The sequence below is a fragment of the Clavelina lepadiformis genome, chromosome 2 (assembly GCF_947623445.1).
Source record: "Clavelina lepadiformis chromosome 2, kaClaLepa1.1, whole genome shotgun sequence".
NCBI classification, from domain to species: Eukaryota; Metazoa; Chordata; class Ascidiacea; order Aplousobranchia; family Clavelinidae; genus Clavelina; species Clavelina lepadiformis.
The window spans coordinates 6112007-6124579 of NC_135241.1; the positions used below are offsets into that span (position 1 = coordinate 6112007).

The following is a 12573-nucleotide window of genomic DNA, read 5'->3' on the forward strand; positions in this document are numbered from 1 at the left end:
GCTCTATATCTTATACGATTACACATAATAACCGTTTGAGTTAGGCTACAATAAAGAGTTATGTTCCAAACTTCTTTTCAGAAAAAGAGGAATGTGGATTACAATCAGCTTGTGAGTTGATACGACAACATTTAGACGCTGGCGGCGTAAGAAACCCTCTCACTTATAAATGGCAGCAGGTAGAACGCTCTTAATTAAACCAATTAATAAATGTGGTGATATGTTAAGAATAACATCTTTTTAAATTTGTAATATAATCTTTTTTCTTGAAATTTTCTTTAAATGTATTTTTTGGACCGTCAGTTTTAAAGTGTTACCAGTTGTTAACTTTTGCCCATAGTATCTGTTTTATTGCATTATCTGTACTTACTGTAGGTCAGTAACACCACTTACGTCACTACCGTAAATCCTGGCCCAACTGGTACATCTTGCAAGATGACTCAGCGGATGACTAGGCACTTTTCAGTATTTTCCTGTCCATATCCGCACGTTGCGACTCAGCACGGAATATTTAGGTCAGTTTATAGACCTGGTGTGTCTTGTAGAACTTTGCAGCGAATATCAATTAAACTAACATGGATACTGGATAGGGCATGATGTGCATGCCGTTGAATGACTTTCTTGTTTTTTTTAGCACAATGCTCCATAGTCACTTCCTTCCGAATGCTAACACCTCACCCGGTACAAGCAATGCCGGTGAAAGCAGCGTTGAAAACGAAAGACTTTTAAAGGTATATCATTCAGTAGAAGCATGTTAAGTACCCTGTTGCTACTTTCACCATTTATATAATTACGCATGAGATCCTTTGTATTGCCTTATTTTTCATCGATAAATGCACTTTCAAGCGACGCTTTGGTTATCCTCTGCCTTCTGACGAAACTATTTAATTAATTTAAAGAAGTTGCAAGAAAGGCACACACAGCATATGGCAGCATCCTGACGTGGTGAAATTCAATTTTATTTACGTTTTCTTTTCAGAATCTACTCTCCGATTTGACCATGGTAACTGTTGAACTTCAAGAAAGATTAAGACATATGTACCTTCCTGTGCCCACCAGGGCTCACTATCATTTCGCTCTTTGCGATTTGGAGAGAATCTTCCGAAATCTGATGCTCTCACTTGCTCCTGGCTGTCATCAGCGCGATCTGTTGTTGCTATGGCGACACGAATGCGACTGGACTTACGGGCGAAGAATGGTAGTGAAAGTTTTCCGGTCAATGTTTGGTTACAATTTTGCTGACATTTTTCTCTTCAGCTTTAAAGTGAAAACTAACTGATGTCGGTTTAAAAACTACGCGGTTGTAAATTTTTGTTATCAGTGTAAAAATTCACGGACCAGTAAAAGTATTGTCTCGCGTCACCCCTTACTACTATATATAAAGTGAGCTTTCCGTTGCGTTAACTTACTGTTGTTTGAAATGTAAAGACCGCAGGGTAAAGCTTTGTGGCAAATTCAGCCGTCATTAAAACTTTTCATAACACTTAAACTTATTATGTTGAATGACATTTAAACCACAATACTTTTCTAAAGGTTCGCATGCTCATATAGTTATTGTAGGGTTTTCTAAATGTATTTATTCTAGGGTTTGTTGTCTTGTTAAAGGTCTCCGACGTGGACAGAGAGAGGTACAGGCATGCCCTGGACACGTCTGTCAGGAAGTATTTAACTGAAAACAAATACCTGCCGGTTGTTTTGGCCAATAAGCAACCGCCTTTCAGCAGCGTTCGAGAGCTGGATAGCGGCCTTGTAACCGCCGGAAAGTAAGATTATTTGATCAATTGACTTTTAAAGTGATTAGGTTTCTAAAAATTTTAAGGCGAGGGTAAGCAACTTGTAATATATTCTGGAAAACAATAATCGTAACATAACTTGATCGCAATTTTTACATTCACAGATGTCATTACTTATTGTAACAGAGCACTACTGCAGTTGTTTATCAGTAGCATTATTTCACACTAAATTGTTAAAACACTAATAGACTTTACGTTAGCTACCTGGTAACAGGCTATTTGTTGCAGACACGTAGGTCGCAATTCTTCGAACATGCAAAACTCAGAGGTCGGTAATTCCGCCCAAGTGACTGACTATTACAAGCCGGTAACCAATCAGGCCGCTTTGCACGATCTTCTAATGGAAGCATTGAAGGTGGCCAGGACTAATGCAAGCAGTGATACTTTCCTAAACTAAAACTTTGTTTAAGTTCGACTCGACAAGTATCTTCAGTTCGGAAACACATAGAATGACACCTGTACTTGTATACTGTAGGAATACAACAAGGTAAACGTACAGATGCGTCTTAGTCTGTATGAAGACACGATATCGTTGATATGTCGGTTGGCTCGCATTGTGCAGAGTCCTCACCACACGGCCCATACACTGCTCTTTGGTGAAGGCTGCCCTGTTCTTGCCTCACTTATGGTCAGACTGGGTATGTTTGGCATAGTCTACTCGGTGATTTAGTATATGCTTCGCTCTTAAATTAATTCGGTATTTTGAAATTTACTGTGCTTGTAATCAGTCCTGTTGTACATTTTGTTTACGTTCAACTTATTGTATCGCTATCGCAATGAGTATTTATCTAAAGTTACGTGAATGTTTTCCTAAATATACTGCCGGTTAAACCTGATCGATTTCTACGCATAAAATTTGGAAGTAATTTACGTTGATTTTTTGCTTCGACTTAACAGCCAGCCATCTCGGAGGGTTTAAAGTCATCAGTCTTCCCCCAATGATAAGTCCGGTCTCAGTGGATGCACAAACCTCCTCCTCTTCCTCGTCATCAGGAAGCGGTCCCACTTCTCTACCGGAAGAGGAGCGAATCTGTCTCTCCCACTTCAAGAAGAATCTCGTTCAACTTTACAACCAAGCTGGAGTCAAAGGGGAAAAGGTCGTGTTCATGATGCATGACGACAAGTGAGTGCATTCAGTAATATGGAGCCAATAATTAAAAACTAAAAAAATATATGTATGAATATTCAAATAAAGTGATTTTATGCAAAAAGCAAAGCGTAGTGCACGAAGCTAACGAGCTGCGTTTTGATAACCATTCATTTGGTAATCACTTCCACGCCTTTATTGACTGCTAATACCCCCTACAGGAGTTTAACAAACGAATGTCTCACCATGGTCGACGAGTTTGTTCGGCATGGTGCAATTTCACACTTGTTCACGCCCGATGAACAAACAACTATCGCTAATTCCGTCCGAAGCGATGTGACTGCAGCAGGCCTGACTTATTCGCGCGATGTTGCTTGGAATTTCTTTTTGGGCACAGTCACTAAGAACCTGAGGGTGGTTGTCATATGTTCAAAAACTGGTTAGTTTTTCGTCCGAAAGTTTAGTAATTTTATTGCTAGTTATATTTCTGGCATTATTTCCTTGCTAATTAATTATCCCCTCGAGGGACCAAAGCGAGGGAAGTTGAGGTCACACAATGGTTCTTGTATCATAGGTATAGTACAGTACGCAGTAACGGACTATTTACCGCGGCTTGTATGTACCGTGTAATTAAATGTGTAAGATCTTGCGTATTTGATAATAACATAAATCATCATATTTTCCCTCCGTTTAACTTCTCCACAGGTCGGCCGTTCATGGCACAGAGTTTGGAGTTCCCTTCTCTCTTCAACCGCATGAACGCGATTACGCTCCATCACTGGAACCACGAGGAACTGGTCGCCAACGCACTCTACCACTTTGGCAAACAGGACCTGAACGGAGAGGATGCGGATTCGGCTGAGAACAAGAGTGTACGAGGCCACTGGATCATGGACAGGCGGCGACAGGAGAATGTGGCTCATCTACTGGCCAATATCCACACCGCTGTGAAGATGAAAGACAACGACAAGTTTTACAAGTAGGCTTCAAACTACGTAGAAGTTTTATAGGAGATCAATTTACATGAATCTAGTATACTTACGATGTTGTGGCACAGAATACCAGGCCATGTAAGCAATTACGCCTACGAGAAACTGGTGGAAAGGTTCCTGCACCTTTATCGCGATCGCCGCCAAGCGGTGAAGAAGAGTCACTTTGCCACTCGCGGCGCTTTGGAGAATATCGACCGTGAGAATGCGATTGCGGAAGCCTTGCAAAAAGATTTGGACCGTGAGAAACAGGTCGGTTATGCTTTACCGAGGTCACTTCAAACAACTTTAGTTTATTTCGTGTTTTCTTGGTTATGTGTGCATTTTTGTGAAACTATGCGTGTTTATTTACGAAATACTGCTGAATTACGTTGTTTAACGTCAAAGTTTGCTCCTTTATTTGATATTTTTTCATTAGTTACCCTCAATTATATACTGTATAGGTTTTAGCGGAACACAAAGCCGGCACGTTACAACTTTTAGCTCAAATCGGTCAGGACATGGTCATCACCGAGCAGCAGGTAGAGTGTATTCATCTATTGAGCTGACCATATTCAATATGAAGAGGCTGGTGGTTTACTACGTTTTTTAAAATCAAGGTGTCTGCTGTGCGACGTCAAATTAAGAAAATTCGGTATTTGAAGAAGACTCTGCCCGAGTACCAGCTTGCACACGAGAAAGCGGTTTTCAAGGCGGCGGCCATAGTGGCGGATACGAAGAAAGTTGTCAAGGAGATTGACGTGCAAGTGAGAGCGAATGATAACAAAAATTGTCGATTTTCATCTTGTGCAAATCTCTTTGCTTCCGAGACACTTCCAGCAATGGAAATCTTTTGTTTTTATCTTTTCTGTAGCCCCGTTTATTGAGAAATTTTATGACAGTTTCCTGACATTTTTGAATCTGTGATTCAGATCATAGTACTTCACGTAAACTTTTTTTGCCATCCAGGAACTCTCTGAACTTAGATCTCTCCAGAAGCCCGACGCTGAAGTAGAAGACTTGATGGCTGCTATCATCATGATTTTGAAGTCTCCCAATTCAGATGTGACCTGGAGCAAGGGAGCCAAACGCCAGATGGCCAATCTTGATCGTTTCCTGGATGAGCTTTCGAGCTTTGATGAGATGCCAATGCCACTGGTAATAGTTTTGATTTGTTAACTAGTTTATGGTAATTTATTCACACTTCAGTTGGTTTGATTCCTGCTTATCACTATTTAATTTTTTTCTTGTTTTCTTTAGAGTACTCTCGAAACTCTGGAATCGTTTTGGGAAAAAGAAAATTTTACACCTGAAAACCTGACTACAAAGGCGGGTGGAAATACAGCAGCAGGTCAGTTATTTCAAACAAAGATTACTTTACTAGAACACGATTAGAAGAACCTCAATGCCAAAGTCAATCCCAAAGTTATTCACCTTGCGTACTAAATTTGTCTTTTCCAAATAAGGTTCGTTACTGAAATGGGTGCAAGGCGTGGTGAGGTACCACACGACTATGATTAACAAGGTGAAACCTCTGCGCGCGAAAGTACAAGAGACCTCATCCTCAATAGGTAATGTTAGCCCTGAAATTTGGACGGATAATGTTTAGATAGACTACCTGACACTTTAATTTTCTCCAGGCGATGCTCAACACAAACTTCGCCAGCTTGAAAGCAAGAAGGACGCTTTAGAAGCTCGACTGCGCGATCTAGCGGATGGTTTCGAGCAAGCGACCGCTGATAAGAACAGTCAAGAAGAAAAGCGCAAAGAAATGGAAGAACACTTGAGAGTTGCGGCCAAATTCCGACAAGTGTTAGCCGGAGAACATCAACGTTGCTGTGCAGTTCTCAAATGCTTTGGGGTGGGTTAGCTTCCGCTTAAATCGTACTTTTACTTAGCTTTGTTTTTACGATTATTAGGTGAATTTTTAATAAAGTGATGAATAAATATTTGTCGTACAATAGTGAACAAATGCGTGCTTCTAGGAGCGTCTGGAGTGGGTAGTCGGGGCGGCGACCATGGCGGCAGGTTTCGCCACCTACCTAGCCCCTTATCCTTTCATGTTTCGTCGTATGATGGTCACCGTTGATTGGGCCCAATGTCTGATTGAGAAAGGAATCCCCTTGGTTTTTGATTCCATTGATCCTGTCAAAGGACACGCAATTGATTTCATGGTTGATGTTAATGGTATGGTGCAAAATAAAACTAAGTTTGGTTTACAATAATTAAAACTGAATTTAAATTTAACACCGAAATATGAAGCAAATTTTCATCATATTTAGGTGTGAAACTTGCAAATTTTACGCACAAAATGTCATTTTTATTGCAGAACCTGTGCTGGAAACTAGTCCACGAAATGTTACCGAAGGTGACACGGTGCTTGACGCCATCGTGGAAGCAGGGAGGGTAGAGGAAGAGGAAGAACAGCCAAACAGTATAATCCAATCAGATACGATGGAGACAGAAGGTGAGTGCAATGATGAAAATATTTATTGAATGACAATGCTTAAACCGTCAGTTGATGTGAGTTGAAGCCAGAAAAAAAAACATACCTATAATATAATATACCTCAATCGAAAGTAACCGTAAATGAACCCAAAGTTTTTCCCAATCTATCCATGGAAATTAAGTGGATGCTAACCCTAAAATTTAAGTTTTCCATCCTTGCTTATTCTTACCCCCGACTTAATGTCTTCGGTGAAATAGCCACATGTGACATGATTGTGTAATTATCTAATAACCACCTTATGCGATGAATTGCTAGAACCCACCAACGTACCCAACCATCTACCACCCTTAACTGAGGAAGCGGACGCTGATGACGAACACGATGACGTCATAACGGAAGGTCGTGACAAAACGGAGAACAATGGTTCCCAGGACCTCGTGCAGCCGGAAGTGGAAACCACTATTTCCCAGGCTGCCTCTTTCACACCGTACACGGCGGCTACTCTGCCTTACATGAGCAACGACGAGTACCAGAAGTTGGTGAGCGCCATAGCTAAGATTCTGGCTGGCGAGGAAACGCTACAGGATTGGATGACTAAGGACTTCGCGCAGCACCAGGTAAGATTTTGTGGTTATTTTGAGTTTGGAATTCGTCTATTAAATACCGTAACGCATAATAAATATACCTGCTCTTGGCCGACAACATTCCACACGAAATTACAGTAAAAGTAGCAGCACAAAGTAAAAAATTTTCAATAGTTCCAATACTTTTTTTAAGAGTTTGGTTTAGTTTTCAGCGCTAGTATATAATGATACTTTACTAGTTATCGTAAGTGAGTGATTAGTATCGCTACTATATGGTTTGGAACATTTCTACGTTGAAGTTAAGATAAGGAACCCAACAGACATACACGCTAAATAAAAGAGCTTCATTTTTTTACCTGTTATTGTGTGTAAGTTTGTTGTTTAGATTTATATTTTTGCAGCTCCATAACGCCGCGGTGATGGTTTCGTCTTGGCAAAGACCTCCGCTTCTTTTGGATCCTTACCTGGCTGGAGTTGATTGGTGCGCCGTCCATTTACGTAACAATCGAAGCATTACCCCGGTCAACCTGTCGGCCAACATAGAGACTAGTCAAGTGACTGCCATAGAGAAGGCTGTGTTGGGAGGTCAGTTGTGAAATCTCATAGAAAGTTAATTTTTAGTTTTAAATTCATAACACGCATTGTATAGGGACTAATTGCTGATTGACATCTAACTCTAATTCAGAAATAATATATCAACCAGTAACAGAGTAACATACGTTAGTAACTAACGTATTATAATGTAACTTAATAAAACTTTCCTGACCCAGATACCTATAAATCCGTGTCAATGACGACCACCGAATTTAGAAAGTTTTGTTTTTTCTTTTTCGAATGTCCAAACGTGCGCCCATTATGGTAGTCTCAAATCCTAATTCTTTTTTTTTACTTTTGGCATCAGGCCACACGCTAATGTTGATGGATTGTGAGCACCAGGCAGGCCCCCTCGTGCGGCCACTTATCCATCATGCTAACACCAGCGGATGGCGTGATGAGCGCTCCTCGGATGAAAACATGACTATCCGATTCTTAGGTCGGCGTTTGCTTTGTCCTGACACTTTCAGGTACGATAATTTGAAACAACTTGTTGCAACTGGGTAGTATATTTTTGCTCTTGAAGTGTCGTTCAGTCTTTGAAAATCTTAAGGCAAGATTATCTTTGATTTTGTAGACTTTATCTCACTACAACCCAAATGACTGCGGCCAAACTTCACCCGGATATTGTGGCGGCAACGCAACTCATCAGTTTTCTTCCGAGTACTGAAAGTTTGCAGGTATGGGTAAGATTTTTCTAAAACGATCCAAAATTACCAGCTGTCAGAAGTCAAATAACTGGCACCACCGCGGTTAAAAATAATTTGCAAGATAGCAAACGGCGAGTATACTACGTCAACCTATTTGAAGTTACAAATATTTAAAACGAATTTCTGCGAATTGCAGGAAGATTTACTGCTTCGCGCTCTCCAGCGAGTACGACCAGATATTTACCGGGAGCGCCTTCGTGTGGCACGATCTTTACGACAGCATCGCCACACGTTAGCGCAGTTAGAAGCCATCTTGTGCGAACGGCTGGTTACGGGTGATGATCCTAAAGCAATTGAAAACTCAACGAAATTCCTTTCAAATGTCGTAGAATTGAAAGCTTCAGTAAGTCAAGATTCCAATTTGTTTCATCAAGGGAAACACACTAACAGTTTTGTATGTTTTCATATTTTTTCATCTTAATACTCAATTTTCTGTTATCATAGGTTTCAGCAAAGCTACGCCACTGTGAAGGGCTCTTTGCCAGTCTGACCAACTTAACCGAGGAATTATTTCCAATTGCTCAACGTGCCGCTTTGCTGTATTCGATATGCCGAGCAATACCAGCACTCAACATTCATTATCAGGTACATTTGATTACAGAAAATGAATGAGAAAAGCTACAAGTTAGCTTCGTATTTTTATGGTTGCATGTTTCTACTTAGCTGCTGTATGTTGCAGGTAAGTAAAATGCTGTCAGTTGTTTTGTGAGTGTTGCTTAGTAACGTCACTTATTCAGATCCCGCTCCCATACTTCCTGCACCTCTTCGACTCCTCCGTGGGATGTGAATATGAAAGTGATGATGAGGAGACGAAAGTACTTGGGAATGTCGAAGTCGTTCATCCAACAGACGCAGAGGAGCAGCAGATCCAGAACATGCAGAAGAGGAAAGCGAGCCTTAGACTAGGAAGTGCAAAGAAGTCGATCAGAGGAATCGGTGAGATGATTTTTGTAACCTGGAGGCTCCTGGATATATTATGCAGGAGAATAATTGTTGATGCGTTTTAAATACATCAAACTCAACCTTATCAACCTATGCCGTCCCGTGATGTTTTTCTGTGACTAAAAATATTATTTTGCTTCTTATAGAAAATATTGAGGCGACACCAGAAGAGAGTGAAGAACAGTCCGATGATCAAAACGAACCCATTCCCACCGAAGGTTGCTATTTCACGTTAAATTCTTTGAAGATCACTATTTTGTCTGATAATATGTCGATACAGGTTGCAATATAGTAAGATTCATTTTGTGGACCCTAAACAACGTGTTGCATTGGTTCCCGCACTTTTAGAACCTACACAAGATTCGGAAGACGATGCTAATAGCGAACCGGGAAGTTACGTAGCAGTGCCGGAAATGACGGAGTTACCGACCTTGGATTACGAAACATTTTCGTCTGAGAAAGTCAAGGAAATCGTTGACGATTTAAGCAGAAGGGTGTTTGCTGGTATTTATGGAAGGTATTTTAGGCAACATTGTTATGTTAATTTTCCTGATGTCAAGGTATGAACATTTTGGACGTTTTCCAGTATTTTCCCGGAGCACCGTCTTCATGTCACCGCTTTAACTCTGCTAAACATCCTGTCGGAAGAAGCGGATGATCCCTTCTTGGAGGAAGAGCTTGTTCTTCTGATCCATGGAAATCCTGGATTCGGTCGTCCTCTGAAAATAAGTCTTTTGGATTTTGAATGTAACGCTCCGGTTCCGGATTGGATGCCAGCGGATAGATGGGAAGATTTATTAGCGTTCTCTATCCTCCCTAGTACTATGGAGGGAGTCTGCGTCCGCGTTGCGGAATCGTCAGACCTCTGGAAGATATGGTACGAGAGCAAGGAACCCGAGGTGAGACTTAAAACACTTCCACTCGCATGAGCTTGCAGACACATGAAAAAGTTATTTAGTTTATGCTCCGATTGTGCTCTCTTAGTTGGAGGAGTTACCGCTTCAACAAGAGGAGACTTCGGATCTGTCAGATTTCCAGCGGCTCCTTCTCATAAGAACTTTAAGGCCGGATCGCTATGAACCAGCTCTTCAACTTTACGTAGATCAACACATTAAGGATTACCCATTGTCGGAGGTTGTTCTTGTTACAACAGTCGTTAATACAATAAAAAATTTTAAGTAGTTTTTCATGTAGGACTTACCCAAAGGATCTGGCATTTCATGTTTTTAACGGTTATACTTGTTTAGGTGGTTGGCAAGCGTTGCGTAATAGAAGCCGAGAGCTTGTTTAAAGACGTTTCTAACACACTTGGTATACTGGTTCTCATGCCCGAGTCCACAGTTGAAACTATGTCACAAATAGCCATCCATCCTGCCGATGCTATCAAAAAGTTGGCTGATAAGTAAGTTTACTTTTAAAACATTTCGTGTTTAGCATAGAAACGTTTTTTATTTTCCAAAAATATAATGTATTCATTAATTAAATAAAATTTGTTTGACTGACATTGAGTATTCCTGTTTCCCATAAAGATATAAAGTAACCGTGGAATCGGTCACCCTCGGCGATGGTTACCGGCAAGAAGCAACAAGATGCATTGACACGGCTCTCAGTCAAGATTCTTGGGCACTAGTAGAAGGACTGCACTTGGCACCAGACAAGTAATACGTTCAAAACGTCTCTTACGTCAGAACGGCAGAACACGCCAGAATCAATTGAAATAAAACATCCATTAAATTAGTTAAAAGTTTTAACTTAAAACAGTTACAATAATTAAACCAATTTTAAAACTTTAGCTCTAATGAAACAACAATAACCACTAGACTAAGGGCCGACCTGTGGTCTATGCCTAGTTATATCGGTTGATACTAAGAACAAGTAACTGAAAATAATTGCTTTCTTCTAAGATTTTTCGAAGATCTTCAAATGCAATTGGCTCGTGTCGGGAACATAAGCAGGAAGGATGACGCAAATAACACGGCCTCTGTTTCGTCACAAGGAGGTCACTTCCAGGTTTGGCTAACATCCAAGCCTTGTGACGGTTTGCCTCCCCTGTTGACGCAATATCTATACAAAATATCGTGGGATTCTTTACTTCGTTTAATTGAAGAGGTTATTTTGATTTTTGTTTCCAATTCGACGGCTGAAAATTTTTAATTCAAAGGAACTAGTGTTTTCTTAATTTTTGCAAAATGATTTCTATACAGACAATTATACTGTAGAACTAACTAAAGGATATTTTAATGAATTGTTTCAGGATTCTGGCGCCGTGCAACTTCCACCGAGCGACCGTTCGATCTTCACGTCATGCCTCGTCTCTGTCATTTCAAAGGTGTGTGGCAATGACTTTTGCATTAGTTGTTAGATTTAGAACGATTTTCGCTTTTGAAGAAATCTTTATTATAGCTCAATACCGGCAACTGCAACCAACAGAAAACTTTGTAAAAAGTAGACTTTTTCCATTTTGCCGTTATTTTTAGGTTTCTGATCATATCCTGGCCCAGTGGGCCGGCAGCAACAATCGTCGAGCGATGAACACGATCTACATAGTTCACTCCATGATGGTGGCTCGTAACTGCTTCGGTTGGCATGGCAACAACAGAGTACACGCGCTGCAAGATTCTACATTGTCCCATGCGTTGGAATACGCCCTGACAGGTACTAGAATGCGAAATAATAGAATTGTAGTTTTAGCAGTAGTTTGCACACTTTGTTTTTTCGCCGCTATTGATAAAGACTTTGAAACGTGTGTTGCATTACTACCTCTTGTAGACTGATCACAAAATGATTGTATAATTGGGTGGAACATTCCTACCCGTATCAGTTTCTACATCAAATTAATAGCCCGTTTATTTACAGAAAATATGAATATCTCGCTTCTCAAGAGTATATATCTGGACGTCATAGAAACCGACAGCGACAAGGTACATCTGGTTGTTTAGAATTTTGTGCTTTTCACGCCGACCCACGTAAGCCAGCGCACTGAAATAAGTTTTGTTTTGCAGATGTACTTCGAACAACTTTTTCATGACGTAACACGTCATATGGAATCAAGCAAGGGTCAGATTTTCTTACCCAAAACAGTCCCTCCCGCAGGTAACCAAGGCGATATGGATGTGCAACTTTCATTTCATGTTTTTGAATATATTATATTTTGAATTTTGATAACAACTTTTCTTTAGCAAAGTCACTGTGTGTTAATTATTGTAGGTTATGCCGAATGGCTTTGTTCGAACAGTAATCCTGACGACTTCAGTGAAATATCTTTGCTCAGTGTTCCCTCTGTCGCCACCGCATGGCGGACAACCGAAGCGAGTACAAAGTTGCTTGGGGTGATGCAAGACTTGTTCAACGCTGTACAATTACCAGGTGAGAAGCGATCTAAAGTTTTGGGAGGCTCTTCTGTAGGTCTGTAATGATAACTGACAGCTATTTGCAAAACCAATGGC

General features: G+C 40.6%; 1 protein-coding gene across 1 annotated transcript in view; it reads left to right on the forward strand.

Moving 5' to 3' along the window:
- Positions 1–12573, forward strand: part of LOC143446359 (uncharacterized) — a 48328-nt gene that overhangs the window by 31576 nt on the left and 4179 nt on the right. Inside the window, exons 53-90 of the mRNA XM_076945958.1 lie at positions 82–179; positions 376–515; positions 635–731; positions 980–1198; positions 1606–1763; positions 2022–2148; positions 2269–2431; positions 2691–2916; positions 3102–3319; positions 3586–3859; positions 3938–4121; positions 4313–4390; positions 4469–4615; positions 4818–5006; positions 5109–5199; positions 5315–5419; positions 5489–5709; positions 5834–6035; positions 6178–6315; positions 6613–6914; positions 7283–7466; positions 7783–7945; positions 8053–8155; positions 8322–8528; positions 8630–8770; positions 8923–9121; positions 9274–9345; positions 9476–9644; positions 9714–10026; positions 10112–10261; positions 10375–10529; positions 10657–10785; positions 11032–11236; positions 11382–11456; positions 11605–11782; positions 11984–12048; positions 12130–12220; positions 12335–12493. Of these exons, the coding sequence (XP_076802073.1) occupies positions 82–179; positions 376–515; positions 635–731; positions 980–1198; positions 1606–1763; positions 2022–2148; positions 2269–2431; positions 2691–2916; positions 3102–3319; positions 3586–3859; positions 3938–4121; positions 4313–4390; positions 4469–4615; positions 4818–5006; positions 5109–5199; positions 5315–5419; positions 5489–5709; positions 5834–6035; positions 6178–6315; positions 6613–6914; positions 7283–7466; positions 7783–7945; positions 8053–8155; positions 8322–8528; positions 8630–8770; positions 8923–9121; positions 9274–9345; positions 9476–9644; positions 9714–10026; positions 10112–10261; positions 10375–10529; positions 10657–10785; positions 11032–11236; positions 11382–11456; positions 11605–11782; positions 11984–12048; positions 12130–12220; positions 12335–12493 (6135 nt within the window). The remainder of the gene's footprint in view (positions 1–81; positions 180–375; positions 516–634; positions 732–979; positions 1199–1605; positions 1764–2021; positions 2149–2268; positions 2432–2690; positions 2917–3101; positions 3320–3585; positions 3860–3937; positions 4122–4312; positions 4391–4468; positions 4616–4817; positions 5007–5108; positions 5200–5314; positions 5420–5488; positions 5710–5833; positions 6036–6177; positions 6316–6612; positions 6915–7282; positions 7467–7782; positions 7946–8052; positions 8156–8321; positions 8529–8629; positions 8771–8922; positions 9122–9273; positions 9346–9475; positions 9645–9713; positions 10027–10111; positions 10262–10374; positions 10530–10656; positions 10786–11031; positions 11237–11381; positions 11457–11604; positions 11783–11983; positions 12049–12129; positions 12221–12334; positions 12494–12573) is intronic.